This window comes from Patiria miniata, unplaced genomic scaffold (assembly GCF_015706575.1).
Source record: "Patiria miniata isolate m_02_andy unplaced genomic scaffold, ASM1570657v1 HiC_scaffold_22, whole genome shotgun sequence".
In the NCBI taxonomy this organism is placed as follows: Eukaryota; Metazoa; Echinodermata; class Asteroidea; order Valvatida; family Asterinidae; genus Patiria; species Patiria miniata.
Genome location: NW_024037061.1, coordinates 10798543 through 10815571, shown reverse-complemented (window position 1 = coordinate 10815571; position 17029 = coordinate 10798543). Strand labels below are relative to the sequence as shown.

Genomic DNA, 17029 nt, shown 5'->3' with positions numbered 1-17029 from the left:
ACGAATAGCGCCACCCCTGGTCAGATGTTTTCCAGTCCCATTTGCAGTGTCCAGCCTGGCCCCACCCACACTTTTCCGACTAACGAAGTTGATTATCATACCCGTGTGCGAACAATACGCGACATCTGATGACAGACTGCCGTCCACTGCGTTTGATGCTGGAAACTTTCCACTGCTATGGGATGTGCATTGTAAAGCCGGCTTACCAACGATACTGAACGCTTGGGAAACTGTTTGGAAGACAAGTAAGAATCCAACAATTAAAATTCTCCAAATAAAACACCCTACTGCAGCTGGCTTTATTATAGTTATGGTCACAAGCTTTCAATCTGACAAACAAGAATGTTGAATTAGTCAAGCTGGATGAGAAATCTGTACTCAACATCTTCAGAAACTAAGTCTTCTAACATCTTTTTGAAATTATTTTCGAGTTTGCCCCACAACAAGTAAGCCAACCATAGGTAATCATTATGTTGAGAGCATACCGGGCTCCAAAAAAATAGCGTCATTGAAATCCAAACGTTATCATAAAACTATGGCAATTTTGTCATTTATATAGAATTCCTTGTTTCTTGATTGGATATATATGTGCGTACCTTCGGAGTTACATAAAATGGAATGTTTTCATGAGGTGGAGTTCGGAGTTCTTATCCTCGGTTATTTCCATCAGGGCACGATCAACCAGGAATTAAACTTACACGCTTGCTACCTTTCCAATCTTAAAAACAAGATGTTGAGACTTTTAATCTTGAAACTTACCCTCGCATTGATCAAAGGGGAATTCCTCCACCGTCACCTCACAAAGTTGCAAGGTGCCTGTACCATGGATATTTACGCTGACGTATCGCGCCCTCAACGCCGGAGAGCAATCAAACTCGATGATACCACCACGTGGTTGGGCTTGGGCAGCGGTGACAGGTGAACCACAAGTCGGGTTGATGGTGACATGGGGGTTGTCACCAGCACGCACAACAGCGCCTTCAAGACGTTCGCCTGCACACGGAAGTTCAAACATTCAGTTGGCCAGTTTGTTGCAATATTCCCTGATGTTTTCATAACTATAGCTTTCTATTATTTTTCGATTCCGTTATACTTACTGCAGCAGTCTCCACGGTTCAGAATTCGGACTTTGCTGATGCAGTGGTCTTCTCCAAGATCGACTCTCCACCATGGATTCGAACTATCACCAACTAAGCAACAAACATTAGTAAAAAAAAATGTAAAGAAAGGAAACCAAACGAGATTCGATTTAGACCTGATCAATACATCTCAAATCATTTGGAAATTTAATTATGTCAAGTTATATGTTTCACGCATGCGCAATATGGAACGTGACTTTACTTTTTCAGTAGACAAACTTGAGTCCTGCACAAAATCAACAATGAATGTATTTCTATTTTCCTAACAGATGTGATTGTGTAGGCCACCTCGAGATATGTTTCGACATGATTCGGGGTTTGGTAACTTCAAAACTCACACCAACGTTAATTAGTAAGTTAGCCCAAAATAAGTCAAGCAGGAAAACAATTAGCGTTACTGGAGGGGGAGGGGTAACGCCCAATACACGAATAGCGCCACCCCTGGTCAGATGTTTTCCAGTCCCATTCGCAGTGTCCAGCCGGCCCTCCACCCCAACTGCTCCGACTAACGAAGTTGTCTATCTTACCCGTGTGCGAACAATACGCGACATCTGATGACAGACTGCCATCCACTGCGTTTGATGCTGGAAACTTTCCACTGCTATGGGATGTGCTTTGTAAAGCCGGCTTACCAACGATACTGAACGCTTGCGAAACTGTTTGGAAGACATGTAAGAATCCAACAATTAAAATTCTCCAACAAAACACCCTACTGCAGCTGGCTTTATTATAGTTATGGTCACAAGCTTTCAATCTGACAAACAAGAATGTTGAATTAGTCAAGCTGGATGAGAAATCTTTTCACAACATCTACAGAAACTAAGACTACTAACATCTTTTTGAGATTAGTTTCGAGTTTGCCCCACCACAAGTAAACAACCATAGGTAATCATTATGTTGAGAGCATACCGGGCTCAAAAAAAAATAGCGTCATTCAAATCCAAACGTTATCTTTAAAAATGGCACTTTTTGTCATGTACCTATAGAATTCCTTGTTTCTTGATTGGATATATATGTGTGCCTTCGGAGTTCTTATCCTCGGTTATTTCCATCAGGGCACGATCAACCAAGAATTAAAGTTACACGCTTGCTACCTTTCCAATCTTAAAAACAAGATGTTGAGACTTTTAATCGTGAAACTTACCCTCGCATTGATCAAAGGGGAATTCCTCCACCGTCACCTCACAAAGTTGCAAGGTGCCCGTACCATGGATATTTACGCTGACGTATCGCGCCCTCAACGCCGGAGAGCAATCAAACTCAATGATACCACCACGTGGTTGGGCTTGGGCAGCGGTGACAGGTGAACCACAAGTCGGGTTGATGGTGACATGGGGGTTGTCACCAGCACGCACAACAGCGCCTTCCAGACGTTCGCCTGCACATGGAAATTCAAACAATCAGTTATTTTGGGCAAGATTCTCTGATGTTTTCATTACTATAGCCTTCTTTATTTTTGGATTCCGTTATACTTACTGCAGCAGTCTCCACGGTTCAGAATTCGGACTTTGCTGATGCAGTGGTCTTCTCCCAGATCGACTCTCCACCAGGGATTTGAACTATCACCAACTGAGCAACAAACATTAGTAAAAAAAAAAATCTAAAGAAAGGAAACCAAACGTGATTCGATCTAGACCTTATAAATTCATCGCAAATCGTTTGTAAATTCAATTATGTCACGTTACATGTTTCACGCATGCGCAATATGGAACGTGACTTTACATTTTTCAGTAGACAAACTTGAGTCCCGGACAAAATCAACAATGAAATGTACTGCTATTTTCCTGACAGATGTGATTACGCAGGCCACCACGAGATATGTTTCCACCTGATTTGGGGGTTGGTAACTTCAAAACAAACACAAACGTTAATTAGTAAGTTAGCCCAAAATAAGTTAAGCAGGAAAACAATTAGCGTTACTGGAGGGGGAGGGGTAACGCCCAATACATGAATAGCGCCACCCCTGGTCAGATGTTTTCCAGTCCCATTCGCGGTGTCCAGCCTGGCCCAGCCCCAACTTTTCCGACTAACCGGCGAAGTTGATTATCTTACCCGTGTGCGAACAATACGCGACATCTGATGACAGACTGCCGTCCACTGCGTTTGATGCCGGAAACTTTCCACTGCTATGGGATGTGCTTTGTAAAGCCGGCTTACCAACGATACTGAACGCTTGGGAAACTGTTTGGAAGACAAGTAGAGAATCCAACAATTAAAATTCTCCAACAAAACACCCTACTGCAGCTGGCTTTATTATACTTATAGTCATGGTCACAAGCTTTCAATCTGACACACAAGAATGTTGAATTAGTCAAGCTGGATGAGAAATCTTTTCACAACATCTACAGAAACTAAGACTACTAACATCTTTTTGAGATTAGTTTCGAGTTTGCCCCACCACAAGTAAACAACCATAGGTAATCATTATGTTGAGAGCATACCGGGCTCAAAAAAAAAAATAGCGTCATTCAAATCCAAACGTTATCTTTAAAAATGGCAAGTTTTGTCATGTACCTATAGAATTCCTTGTTTCTTGATTGGATACAATGTGTGTACCTTCGGAGTTCTTTTCCTCGGTTATTTCCATCAGGGCACGATCAACCAAGAATTAAAGTTACACGCTTGCTACCTTTCCAATCTTAAAAACAAGATGTTGAGACTTTTAATCGTGAAACTTACCCACGCATTGATCAAAGGAGAATTCCTCCACCGTCACCTCACAAAGTTGCAAGGTGCCCGTACCATGGATATTTACGCTGACGTATCGCGCCCTCAACGCCGGAGAGCAAGCAAACTCGATGATACCACCACGTGGTTGGGCTTGGGCAGCGGTGACAGGTGAACCACAAGTCGGGTTGATGGTGACATGGGGGTTGTCACCAGCACGCACAACAGCGCCTTCCAGACGTTCGCCTGCACACGGAAGTTCAAACATTCAGTTGGCCAGTTTGTTGCAATATTGCCTGATGTTTTCATAACTATAGCCTTCTATTATTTTTCGATATCGTTATACTTACTGCAGCAGTCTCCACGGTTCAGAATTCGGACTTTGCTGATGCAGTGGTCTTCTCCAAGATCGACTCTCCACCATGGATTCGAACTATCACCAACTAAGCAACAAACATTAGTAAAAAAAAATGTAAAGAAAGGAAACCAAACGAGATTCGATTTAGACCTGATCAATACATCTCAAATCATTTGGAAATTTAATTATGTCAAGTTATATGTTTCACGCATGCGCAATATGGAACGTGACTTTACTTTTTCAGTAGAGAAACTTGAGTCCTGCACAAAATCAACAATGAATTGTATTTCTATTTTCCTAACAGATGTGATTGCGTAGGCCACCTCGCGATGTGTTTCGACCTGATTTGGGATTAGGTAACTTCAAAACACACACAAACGTTCATTAGTAAGTTAGCCCAAAATATAAAGTCAAGCAGGAAAAAAAATAGCGTTACTGGAGAGGGAGGGGTAACGCCTAATACATAAATAGCGCCACCGCTGGTCAGATGTTTTCCAGTCCCATTCGCAGTGTCCAGCCTGGCCGCACCCCAACTGTTCCGACTAATGAAGCTGATTATCTTACCCGTGTGCGAACAATACGCGACATCTGATGACAGACTGCCGTCCACTGCGTTTGATGCTGGAAACTTTCCACTGCTATGGGATGTGCTTTGTAAAGCCGGCTTACCAACGATACTGAACGCTTGGGAAACTGTTTGGAAGACAAGTAAGAATCCAACAATTAAAATTCTCCAACAAAAACACCCTACTGCAGCTGGCTTTATTATACTTATAGTTATGTTCACAAGCTTTCAATCTGACAAACAAGAATGTTGAATTAGTCAAGCTGGATGAGAAATCTTTACACAACATCTTCAGACTACTTATCTTAAGTCTACTAACCCTTTTTTGAAATTATTTTCTAGTCCCCTCCCCCATGAAACCTTGTCGCACCCCATGACGGCCCATTATTTCCGACCCATTATGTCTGACGGCGACTATGTCCGACCCATTGTGTCCGACGACCGATTATGTCCGACCCATTATGTCAGACTGCCGATTATGTCCGACGGCCGTTTATGTCCGACCCATTGTGTCCGACGGCCGATCGAGGATTTTGTTCAATTTGCATGTAGGTCTACATTGCTGATAATGTGGCAGGCAAATTTTATCTTTACCACTAAGTGTGACGGCCGTTTATGTCCGACCCATTGTGTCCGACGGCCGATCGAGGATTTTGTTCAATTTGCATGTAGGTCTACATTGCTGATAATGTGGCAGGCAAATTTTATCTTTACCACTAAGTGTGACAATTCGGCCGTATTTAGAAGCATTCACTCATAAAAGTAAGATTGGATTTGAACAGAATTGGATACCAAGAAGCCGATTTTGTACGGTAAACTCTGAAAGTTTGTTGTCATAATATTGTGGAGTCCTATAAAATCTTATTTATTTCATCCTCTATTTTACACTCTAGTTACTCTCACAAGTGACTTTTAATGTCCTAATTATGTTGTGCACTCTATGAAGGAATCTCTTCATAGAGTGCAAATTCCTCACTGAGTGCAATTGCAACACTTATCGGAATCAGGACCCATTGTCCGACGGCCGATTATTCCCGACCATTATGTCTGACGGCCGATTATGTTCTACCCATGGTGTCCGACGACGGGATACGTCCAAGCTTATTGTATGTACGTGGTCGATTACGCCGGATTCATTCGGTTGTGTGCTGACATTATTAAATTATCTTTGGATTGTAACTGCATATATTTGGCTTTCGGGCCATCGCAGATTTGTAATTTGAAAAACTATAGGTAGAATATAGTAATTTCTAACTTTTCAAAATGGCTGACATTGCTTGTTATTATACCTATATTTTTTGTAAGGACAAACCTGCAGTGGCCCTATAGCCAAATAGATTTCTCAAGACATACGCTGACTGTGTGTGCCAGATTCTCTGCTTTTATCATCAAATGAACAATTCCATCACTGTTCCCATCTTAATATTTAAGTGTTTCCAAGTTTTTAAGTTTCATTTCAATTTTTCAAACTCTTGCTATTTACATGATTATTATGTAGTTCTTGTTAAATGTAGTTAAAACGTATTATGTAGTTAAAACTATTTTGTTTAATACTTACTGTAGTTGGCGAGATTCTTTGTTTACTTCATCGTCATCAACAGCATCATCGCCCTTGTTATCACTATTTCTTGTAACCGTCTATACACAAATTTCTAGGCACTGTAGGGCAATCTGGTTTAATCAGTATTTTTCGTTAATGAAACTAATATCAGTAAAAGGAGATGGGTCATACATAAAACCACAGTTATGATTTGCATTGAATTTGATTTAACAGTAAGAAGTATCTAAAGAAATAAGTTAGGCCGTTGTGGTTGTAATTGTCAAATTCATAGTTTTTTCTTTGATTTTCCTCTGCCAGCGTTAACGGTACATTTGTATCGGCTTTTCTGTTAAACCGTATACCTTTTGTTAATCGCTTGATTTATATTTTGAGTAAATATCAAACCGGTATATGATACAGCGATGATAATGTTGATGTTGATAATGATATTGATAGTGGATGATTTGTAGATTTACTCTTGATCTTATTGGCAAAGATTAAAAAGCCGAATTAATTAAAATTGTGTCGATTGCGTTGAATTATTACTGCTATCAATATTCAAAATACAGTTACTACTGTTATCAATATTCAGAATACCCAAAGTCGTCAGTGGCTTTAATATTTTTAGTGGGACTGTGTGGGTTAGTTTTCATAAGGTTGCCCCGAATTGGCTACCAGAAGGGCACAATTAGCCCAAAGGTCAACGTGTACCTACACATTTTCGCCACTATAGTTATCTCTTCATCTATGTTTATTCCAAAACGAAACCACACTCCTGATATAAGGTCACATCCATTAAAAAAAATGTAAACGCACAACCTTACAATACGTGATTTTTTTTTTTAGTATACACTTATCTTCCGAGATTATCTCGAATTTTAGGTCTCGCACTTTTAAAATTGTGCCCCTCCGTTTAAACGAAACATCGCCAGCTCTTTACCACTATTATGCACAATTGAAACGATATTGGGTCATTCCATGTCAGACCAACGCACTTTTTTACCTCATGTTTTCCGATTTTGATAAAAATTGCTGTGCTTGTAGGTCCTGATGAGCAATAAATGCACACCAATTTTTAGCCCGATCCGACCAACCATGTGGTCAGGGCAGAAACTACGAAAAACGGACACTTTTAGAGTAAAATGACACCCTTTTGGTAGAAATATGTCAAAACCGTGTTAATTTTCATCGAATATATGCGAATTTGGTATTAAAATAATAAGAATGGCATGCTCAAACCAACTCTTTTGTAAAAATTAAATTTTGTGAAAAGGAGATCAAGTGACCTTTAATATGTTATCGTGACCTTTGACCCAATTTATGTAATACTGTATCATTCCGTAATGAAAATTACTTGATAGAACATGTCTTCCTCTATCAGAATCTACTTAAAATTAATTGGGGTCTTCAAAATTAACAACTTTATGACTATTTTTGTACAGTTGGTGGGTACAAATGAGTTAATTTATGACTTTACATTAGAAATCCACCCACACAACTTACCATTCTGTTTCTAAAGGTACTTAAATTAATCTTGGTTTGGGCATTTCTTATGTTTAGGGCTGATGAGGTATAACCAGACTCATAATATAAATTATCAGTAGTGGCGCACCCAGGATTTGGCATTTGGGGGGGGGGGGCTCATAGCTTTTTGTTGTCAAATTTCTGTAGAAGATTGAACAAAAAAAATCAAACAAACAAATTGACAACCTTGGAGGGGGGTGGGTTCAAGTCCCTTGATCCCCCCCCCCCCCCCCCCCCGTGCCACTGATAATTAGATATCCAACGAGCGCGCTTGGAATATTGGAATATGAAACAATGCAATGCTGCTGTGACCAATATACGACTCGACACACTACATTATTCCGTGTTCCACGAGCCATAACGAATTTATCTTCAAGCAAACTTGATGTCGAATGCGTACATTGCACGTGGCGACAGATGTAGGTGCATAGTGTATCGGACCGTTCAGCAGCAAATAAAAAGAACACAATACATACATGTACATGTACATTCGATATTTGGGGCGCAATATAGCTGTGCAGTACTATATCAAATCACACTGTTGTTGCTATAGATGGACTAATCAGGATCTAGGATTCAAGGTTGCTTGAAGATAATACTCAATATCGCAATCAAAGTTACCTTACTCATTCATCACTACGCTTCTTGAAATTTAATGAGTCTCACAGACTTGGCAATTTTTTCCTTCGAGATAAATTTCACCTGGATGTGTGTCTACTGTACTGGGTCCGGGTAGAAAGCATAGAGCTGTTGCGTACCCTAAACAGTAACGGGGGGGGGGGTGCTCTAGGGGCTGGAGCCAACCCCCCTCCTCCCTCCAAGGTTGTCAATTTGTTTGTTTGATTTTGGCTTAATTTTTTTTGTTCAATCTTCTACAGAAATTTGAAAACAAACAAATTATGAGCCCCACCCCCCCCACACAAAAAAAGCAAAATCCTGAGTGCGCCACTGCTGATAATATATATTATGAGTCCGGTTATACCTCATCAGCCCTAAACATGAGAAATTCCCAAACCAAGATTAATTTAAGTAGCTTTAGAAACAGAATAGTAAGTTGTGGGGGTGGATTTCTAATGTAAAGTCTATAAATTAACTCATTTGTAACCTACCAACTGTACAAGAATAGTCATAAAGTTGTAAATTTTAAAGACCCCAATTGATATTTAGTGGATTCTGATAGAAGAAGACATGCTCTATCAAGTAATTTTCATTTCGTTGATTTTTGGAATGATACATTAGTACATAAATTGGGTCAAAGGTCACGATAACATATTAAAGGTCACGTGACCTACTTTTCACAAAATTTAATTTTTACAAAAGAGTTGGTTTGAGCATGCGATTCTTATTATTTTGATACCAATTCGCATATATTCGATAAAAATTTACATGGTTTTGACATATTTCTACCAAAAGGGTGGTATTTTACCCTAAAAATGTCCGTTTTTTGTGGTTTCTTCCCTGACCATATGGTAGGTCGGATCGGTCTAAAAATTGGTGTGCATTCATTGCTCATCAGGACCTACAAGCACAGCAATTTTTATCAAAATCGGAAGACATGAGGTAAAAAAGTGCGTTGGTCTGACATGGAATGACCCTATTACATTTATCGATACTTGTCAGAATTCTCCAAACCAAATTTCCACACTACAAAAGAAAAATGCCCTAAATTGCTGTAAAAAAACCTAGTTAAGGGAAGGAATTAAAGAAATAATGAATGAAAAGAAAAGCAATGACAGTTCACATAGTATTCACTAGACTACATCAGTGACTCCTTCCACTGAGTTGTTTTATTCATTAAATTATTTAATGTACATGTATTGCGCCATACGCTGCAATTATCCATGTAGGACCGACTTTAGTAGAATAGAAAAAACTTGCCTCTGGTAAAATGCAGTCCTCGGCACGCCCTGGGGATAGGGCGCCCTCATTCGAGCGGTGCTTTACTGGATTTCATTTTTTCACTTTTACTCACCGCCCTTTATAACCATTTACAGAGTCCTGATTCCGATAAGTGTAGAAATTGCACTCTATGAAGAGATTCCTTCATAAAGGGCAAAACATAATTAGGACATTGCACTCTATGAAGAGATTCCTTCATATGAAGAGATTCCTTCATAAAGGGGAAAACATAATTAGGACATTGCATTCTATGAAGAGATTTCTTCATAGAGTGCAAAACATAATTAGGACATTAAAAAGTCATTTGTGAGAGTAATTAGAGCCTAAATTAGAGGATAAAATAAATCAGATTTCATAGGACGCCAAAATATTATGACAACAAACTTTCAGAGGTAACCGTACACAATTGGTTAGGGGAAATCAGCTTCTTGGTATCCAATTCTGTTCAAATCCAATCTTACTTTAATGAGTGAATGCTTCTAAATACGGCCGCTTTATCACACTAAGTGGTAAAGATAAGATTTGCCTAACACATTATCAGCAATGTAGACCTACATGCAAATTGAACAAAATCCTCGATCGGCCGTCGAACACAATTGGTCCGACATAATCGGCAGTCGGACATAATGGGTCGGACATAATCGACCGTTGGACACAATGGGTCGGACTTAATCGGCCGTCGGATACAATGGGTCGGACATAATCGGACACCGGACACAATGGGTTGGACATAATCGGACGTCGGACACAATGGGTCGGACATAATCGGCCGTTGGACACAATGGGTCGGACATAATTGGACGTCGGACACAATGGGTCGGACATAATGGGTCGGACATAATCGGCCGTCGGACACATTGGGTCGTCGCTCATCAAAATCTGTTGTCGGACGTAATCGACCAAACGGACATAATGGTCGTCAACACATGTATATAGAAATCCTTGTTTCTTGATTTGATATGTGCGCGTACCTTCGGACTTCTTATCCTCGGTTATTTCCATCAGGGCACGATCAACCAGGAATTGCAACTCCTCCTCCTGAAAATTAATGAACAAGGAAAAATCCGACCCTTTGTAATATAAAAATGCCTTTAGCACTTATACTGCCCAGGTTGGCAGATGGTCTCTCTACAAATTGATGTAAACTGATGTGTTGCCTGCTGAAAATGTGCGTGCAAAGGGGCACCTAGTAACTGCCAGCCATCTGGAAATAGTCAATAGGCCCACTGATATAGTCTTACAATTTTAGGCAAACTGATGAAACACAAACTCAACATTTTAAGTTAATGTCCCAATAGACATATGGCTAATTTTAAACTGATACGGCGAAAGCCTTCTCGTATTCGTCATCGCAAGTTATTTATTTGCTCTTCCGCTTAAATGCGGAAAAGCCTTTGTTTTGGTTAATTTTTGTTATTTATTTTTTTTAAATTGTTTTCTCCCCCAGGTCTGATAGACTTTGTAGATTTTGTCTTCAGCCCATCACTTTGAATATAAAACAAAGTCGTTTTCCTATAAAACTTAGGTAAAGACCCCATAGTGAACTCGTGTCCCGAAGAGTGACGTCATGATGACCTCATCATGGGTAACGTGACGTCATCCTGAAGTTGCACATTTTAAAGTACTATATCTAGAGAACTGTAAGTTGGATTGTGTTCAAACTTGGTATGTAGGTAGACTGGGATGTGTTACAGGTTAACAATTGAAATGGCGTCATGATGACATCATCGTGTGATTTTATATGGATTTTTGAATTTTAGACCTTTAAGCCATATCTAAACACCAGAACAAGCTAAATTTAAAATTCTTTTTGTAATAGGTATGTTAGGTCATACATATTTGCACAGAAATGTGACAAGTGTGTGACGTCAACCTTTGTTTTAATCACATAAATACGGGTTAACCCGATCGTCTTGAAACTTAAATGGTGGATAGATACTGTTGTTAGTATGCAAAATCGGTCATGATGACGTCATCACCTGATTTATTATATATTTTTTTAACAATGTACATTTAATTTTAACAGCACAATTTGACATAAAATGCAATCGGATTGACTTCAAACCGGCACAGACAAAGACCCCAAAGTTTAAGTTGGCCCTAGACAAGTTATGTCATGATGACGTCATCAATGGCCATGTGACGTCACCTTAACTGTGTGTATTTAAAGATTTATATCTAGAAAGCTGTAAGTCTGATTGGGTTTGAACTTGGTACCTACATACACAGGAAGGTGTAACAGACACAAATTGGAGTAACAATTAATGATGACGTCATCATGGACCATGGGAAGTCATCTTAAAGATGGATAACTACGAGAACAGCCAAATAAGTCATTCACTATATTCATTGCATATAATTTTCCTGACTCCATATGGACGAAAACAAAACCTAAACTCATAAAAAACATAACGCAGAAAAGCATTATGTTCTGTTCCTTGAACAGACATAGATCTAGTTTCGTTTTTAATTGTTTTTATGTCATCAGGCTTGAGCGACATTTACACCAACAAAAATAATACCTCTTAGGTATCAATTTAAAAGTACCAATACGTATAAATAATTACTGTTCACCGGCTCCGTCGTTACCCCGTGAAATGTCACAGCAACATCATTGTATCAATTACAGCGTTCGATATCGATAGCGTCTAGAATATATTTTACTTCTGTTTTATGTTCATAAATTAAAGAAGGCCTACTCATATTACAATATGCCAACTGCTGTCACCAGTTAGCGTACCCTGTAGAACATTAAAGTTGAATTATGTAGATAAATACCACTTTCCAAATTATGTACTTTTAAACATGTACAACACCTATATATGAGCAATAATTGATAGATTGGGCGGTATATCAACATAAAATACTTATTACTTAATATGTTAGAAAGTCTCGAGTAAAGGAAATTAAAATCCTCATGATACCTATGAAGATAAACACGAAGGGCTGCCTACTTGCTTCTGACTGACCGACGGACCAACGGACCGACGGACGGACCGACCGACCGACCATCCCACCCACCACGGATCCTACACACAAGGATTAACGACTCGGCCCAACTCCTGGTTAGAAGCGTGATAACGGCCTGTACTGGTGGCAAATACCATGAATACTTTTTCAACAAAGACCACTGCGCGCGGTGGCTTTCAGATTTGCAAGGCTCTTCGAACGATCTGGCCTCAAAGTTTGTCAAGCCAGCGAATTACATATTTGAATATTCATGAGTCTACGTTTTTGGTCTTTTTTATTGAATTCTGATAAGTGATAACTACATAACCATGGTAATGCCGAGCACAATATCTTTAGCTTTAAGATGAACAATGAAATGTCGCTTTTGTTTCATCGGTTCGGCATCCTATCTCTCTAAAACTTTTTAATAAAAGCCTAATTAAAAACGAAATTTGGGTAAACGGTGTTCTCCTCGAAATTTGACGTTTATTTCCCGGGTAAATACTTCATCTATGACGACAAAAACTGCACAATACCATTTGTTATATCCTGAAGTTTTTTTTTTTTTTATAATTGGGAACAATTATATCTTTAATTAAGAAGTAGTTTAACTTACAGTTTTATGAATATTTCCGTTTTAGATGTCGTGCAAAAACCCAACACAATGGCACATCTGGAAAATTCGCGATTACGCGCCAACGGGTATTAATGCCTGTTATCACGCGTCTAACCAATTAAGGCAAATCCACTGAGTGCATTTTGTACTAGAGCTCACAACAGTCGTTTATACTGGTGTCTAGGATCTGTGCACCCACCCACACACACACGCTTACACCCAGAGAAGTGGGGTACTTCCTTTGTTTTCGTGTACTAGAATTTTAAAATGTCGCACACTAATTTCAAAATGCTCTTACTTTAACCAGAATTAATTTCCTGGGCTGAAATTCGGACTTAATATCCCTTTTCTAAAACTCTTCCATTTGTGACTGATAAACCCACCTCGGAAATTCCTATTTTTTGAGTAAAATCCATTTATATATTTCGTGAAAAACTTGTGGGGTACCAAAACGGTACCCCGCAAGTCGGTGGGCATTCCTTATGGGGACCTCCCATTGTTCCGGTATCCCCTAAGGCAGTGTTTATTCGTTCATGGAAGTGTGTATTTGCCTGCAATCGGGGACCCCCCTCTTTTGTTTGTTCTCTAACTTTTTAGGGAGACCTCCGATATGTTTTGTACACGAATCCAAATTGGGGACCTCTCGGGAATTGGGGACCCTATTGTCCTCTATTGTTCAACGTCCCCTATTGAATGCAGAAACAAACTCACCACCCACCCTAGCACCCACCCAGCGACTGACTGGGTCACAAGGTGTACATTATGTTCTAAACTATCAAGTTAGGCGAACCCTCAAATTAGAATCCCTCCCCGGACCGTTCGGGGTTGAGCCCGCCCAGTATGTTGAAGGGATTGGGACCTTGCATGGAACCGATCGGCCTGGATTAACTCCACCATGCTTCTGCACCATGGCTCTGGCTCATCACAAAGGAACCAATTTGTGACGCGCTAATCCTCCAGTAGGCAACAATGACTGTGATGAGCTTCAAAGAAGTTGCCGCTGGTAATCCCAGCTGGCCGAATAATCCTCCAACAATGGCCAGACTTCATTTATGTTGCCTACTGTGAAACCCTGAGTCACCCGTTTGGACCGATTGGGGCGTCACGCTTCAGTGACCGGGTGGCTTCTGGCTTCATACCGATTGGGGTGAAAGAAATTAGCATACCGGACCCGGTACCCGAACGGTCTGTTATCTGATGGCTCGCCTTAGGACTGTCCAACCACTGACCAACTGAAGCTGTCCAGTTGAGAATGACCAGTAGCGACTGTCGATTGTTTTTGGTCCACCTTGGACCGGTAAGCTTAATTGTTTCTTAATAAATAACTATTTTTTTCCAGATTCCATGTTGAACCATTAAAGCGTTTGCATTTCCTTTTTTGCGAGTCAGAATTAATACAATTATCCAACTACGGGCGTTTTTTTGGACGCTGTTATCTCATTCATTTTTTTTTTGTCAATCAAAATTGATGTTTAATAAGCGCATTGTTGATATGATATGGCAAAAAGAAAGATACGTTTTCTTTCAGAGAAGTAAATTGCTGTTAAAAGGTATGAAACCCGGCTTTGCCCTTGCCCTTACCAACTTTCTCTCAAATGCCATTCGTTATGGAGTTCATAGAGGAAAAATCTTACCCCGTTCAAGGCGTCGGCGATCTGGAACCCCGCTAATCCCAGCACCAATATAGCAGCAGCTACCCAGTGAAACAATCTCATCTTGATTTCAGAAACTTGGAAGGAAAAACGGTTAAAACAAGCACGCTGCAGCCTAGAGAACGCTAGTGACACCACACACCAGACTGAGGGAGTGGCAGAAGGTGTTATGTTTTATACCCAGACAAATGCCTCTATCCCATAATATTTGCGGAAAAAAAACCGAGCATGGTTAACTGCACATTGAATCTGAAACCGAGGCAATAGTTATGTATTTCTTTTCAGTCGTAATGGGCTTACCGCTGACATCCACAAACTACTCCTCAGTTGTTTTAATTGGGCTTAGGCTTATTTTACCTTCAAATTACTTATCACCCTGAATTTGAATTTTCCACAGGCCTGTAAAGAGCTAATCCTGGCATGACCCACGGCTTCGTTAAAACGGGGCGCCCGCTCGCAATGACCTTTCATTGAGCACTATGACTATGAGCACCTGAACGCACCACTTATTGCACCATTCAAGTCTGTTCGATCTGGTCGTTACGTTCATTTAGAGAAGATTGTTTTCGAAGCAAATATTGCTATTCTTTCTTCGATGACCTGGACATGCAAGGACCTGAAAAAACGCCATACGAAGTCATGAATATGTACGCGATAACATCGTGTACTACACAGTGACGTAACTAGGGTTACACTTCTGGGGGCACCTGGGGATTCACACATTTTTTTTTGAAGGGGCGCTGGGGCTGAAGGCAGATGATATACATGTATATTTTTGTTCACGGTACAGGTAGTTTACTTGAGCTTACATAAAACTTGAGTTAGTCACTAAGCCACCGGAACGGTTACTTAATATGTCTTTACCTTTAGCGTCTCGGATATCACCTCTGGTGAACAGGTTCTTAATTAATGGCAGCAAATTGCAAATCTATGTCAACCTTGAACACCTAAACATATATTAAACGCGTCCCTTAATCTTGCACGGTAATGAAACTGGGGGAGAAATACTGGCAGAACTATAATGCATTTATTGTGACCACTTAATTTGGTTATATTGAAGTAATAAACAGAGTCAGATTTCTGCTCTGCGAAATTATTAGGGCCACGTTGGCGTGCAGCCTATTATTTAAGTACAAAACACCAGCCGGGTGACATCCAAGAAATGATGGTACCTAAACGGTTCATCTTTGGCTTGATAAGCCGTCATCTGTACATGGGTTGCACTGGTGGTAACGGGATGTGTAAAGCCTCCATTGATGGTCGTAGATGGGCGTGTCCCCCTCCTTGGATCGGGTGGGGTACAGAGCAATCAAGATGGGAGGTTTCTTGGTCACGCCGCGGTCTCAAGAGGAAACCAATTTTATCCTGCGCCTATTGCCATACTCGGTTTGCTTTTGGATCAATTGCAATTATTTCGACGAAGAAAGTTTGTTGGAATTTGAAATTTTGATTCTTAAACAAATAACGGGTTAATGGCTTCTGACTAGCGCCCTTGAACACACATATTGACTACTTGTAGTACGGCTTACTTAGGGCTGATTAACTAGCACGCCGATACGGTACTCTCGGGTTTTTTTTATAGGTACGTGGAAGTGTCAGGATGTTACCGATATGATGAGGTGGAGTTCAGGAATTGGGCGGCTAAAGAACCTAATAACTACAACAGTAATGAGGACTGCCCTCAGGCATACGCTTCTGGGACATGGAATGATGTGTTATGTGATTTGAAACGCCCTGCAATATGCAAAGCTGCCACCAGCCTGCGCTGCACTTTCTAAACCACTGGCATATAAACACAATTTTGTCGTAAATAATGAGCATATATTACGGGTGCCTTTTGCTAGATTCGAACCTGGAACTGTGAGGCGGAAACTCGAAGCCCTTGCATTTTGTTAATAAAAAAGAGGAAGAAGTATTATGTGTACATGTTAAGCATTAACTTTGTCGAGTGGCTATTTAAAGACATTTGGAAAAAAATGTTATTTTTAATTTCAAAATTCAGTTACGGAATCCAATGTTAAATCCTGAAAAATAGCAAAGACTGCCCTGTAACTGACACTATGATCTCGCTGTGGTCACACTCTGGGGGACACTGTTATCACAACGTGGAGACACTATGA

At 40.2% G+C, this 17029-nt stretch overlaps 1 protein-coding gene across 12 annotated transcripts in view; it reads right to left on the bottom strand.

The window, feature by feature from the left end:
* LOC119730865 overlaps nucleotides 1–15044 on the bottom strand; it is a 31089-nt gene extending 16045 nt beyond the window's left edge. For 11 of the 12 annotated variants that reach the window (XM_038203919.1, XM_038203918.1, XM_038203921.1 and 8 more), the window contains exons 1-12: nucleotides 14892–15044; nucleotides 10664–10730; nucleotides 4729–4857; nucleotides 4157–4249; nucleotides 3819–4052; nucleotides 3192–3320; nucleotides 2616–2708; nucleotides 2284–2517; nucleotides 1667–1795; nucleotides 1098–1190; nucleotides 760–993; nucleotides 102–230 (exon numbers count right to left, since the gene is read on the bottom strand). In XM_038203919.1, the coding sequence (XP_038059847.1) occupies nucleotides 102–230; nucleotides 760–993; nucleotides 1098–1190; nucleotides 1667–1795; nucleotides 2284–2517; nucleotides 2616–2708; nucleotides 3192–3320; nucleotides 3819–4052; nucleotides 4157–4249; nucleotides 4729–4857; nucleotides 10664–10730; nucleotides 14892–14972 (1645 nt within the window). In that variant the 5' untranslated portion in view covers nucleotides 14973–15044. The remainder of the gene's footprint in view (nucleotides 1–101; nucleotides 231–759; nucleotides 994–1097; nucleotides 1191–1666; nucleotides 1796–2283; nucleotides 2518–2615; nucleotides 2709–3191; nucleotides 3321–3818; nucleotides 4053–4156; nucleotides 4250–4728; nucleotides 4858–10663; nucleotides 10731–14891) is intronic. The other variant, XM_038203920.1, reaches the window with a different exon arrangement.
* Between the last annotated feature and the right edge of the window lie 1985 nt (nucleotides 15045–17029).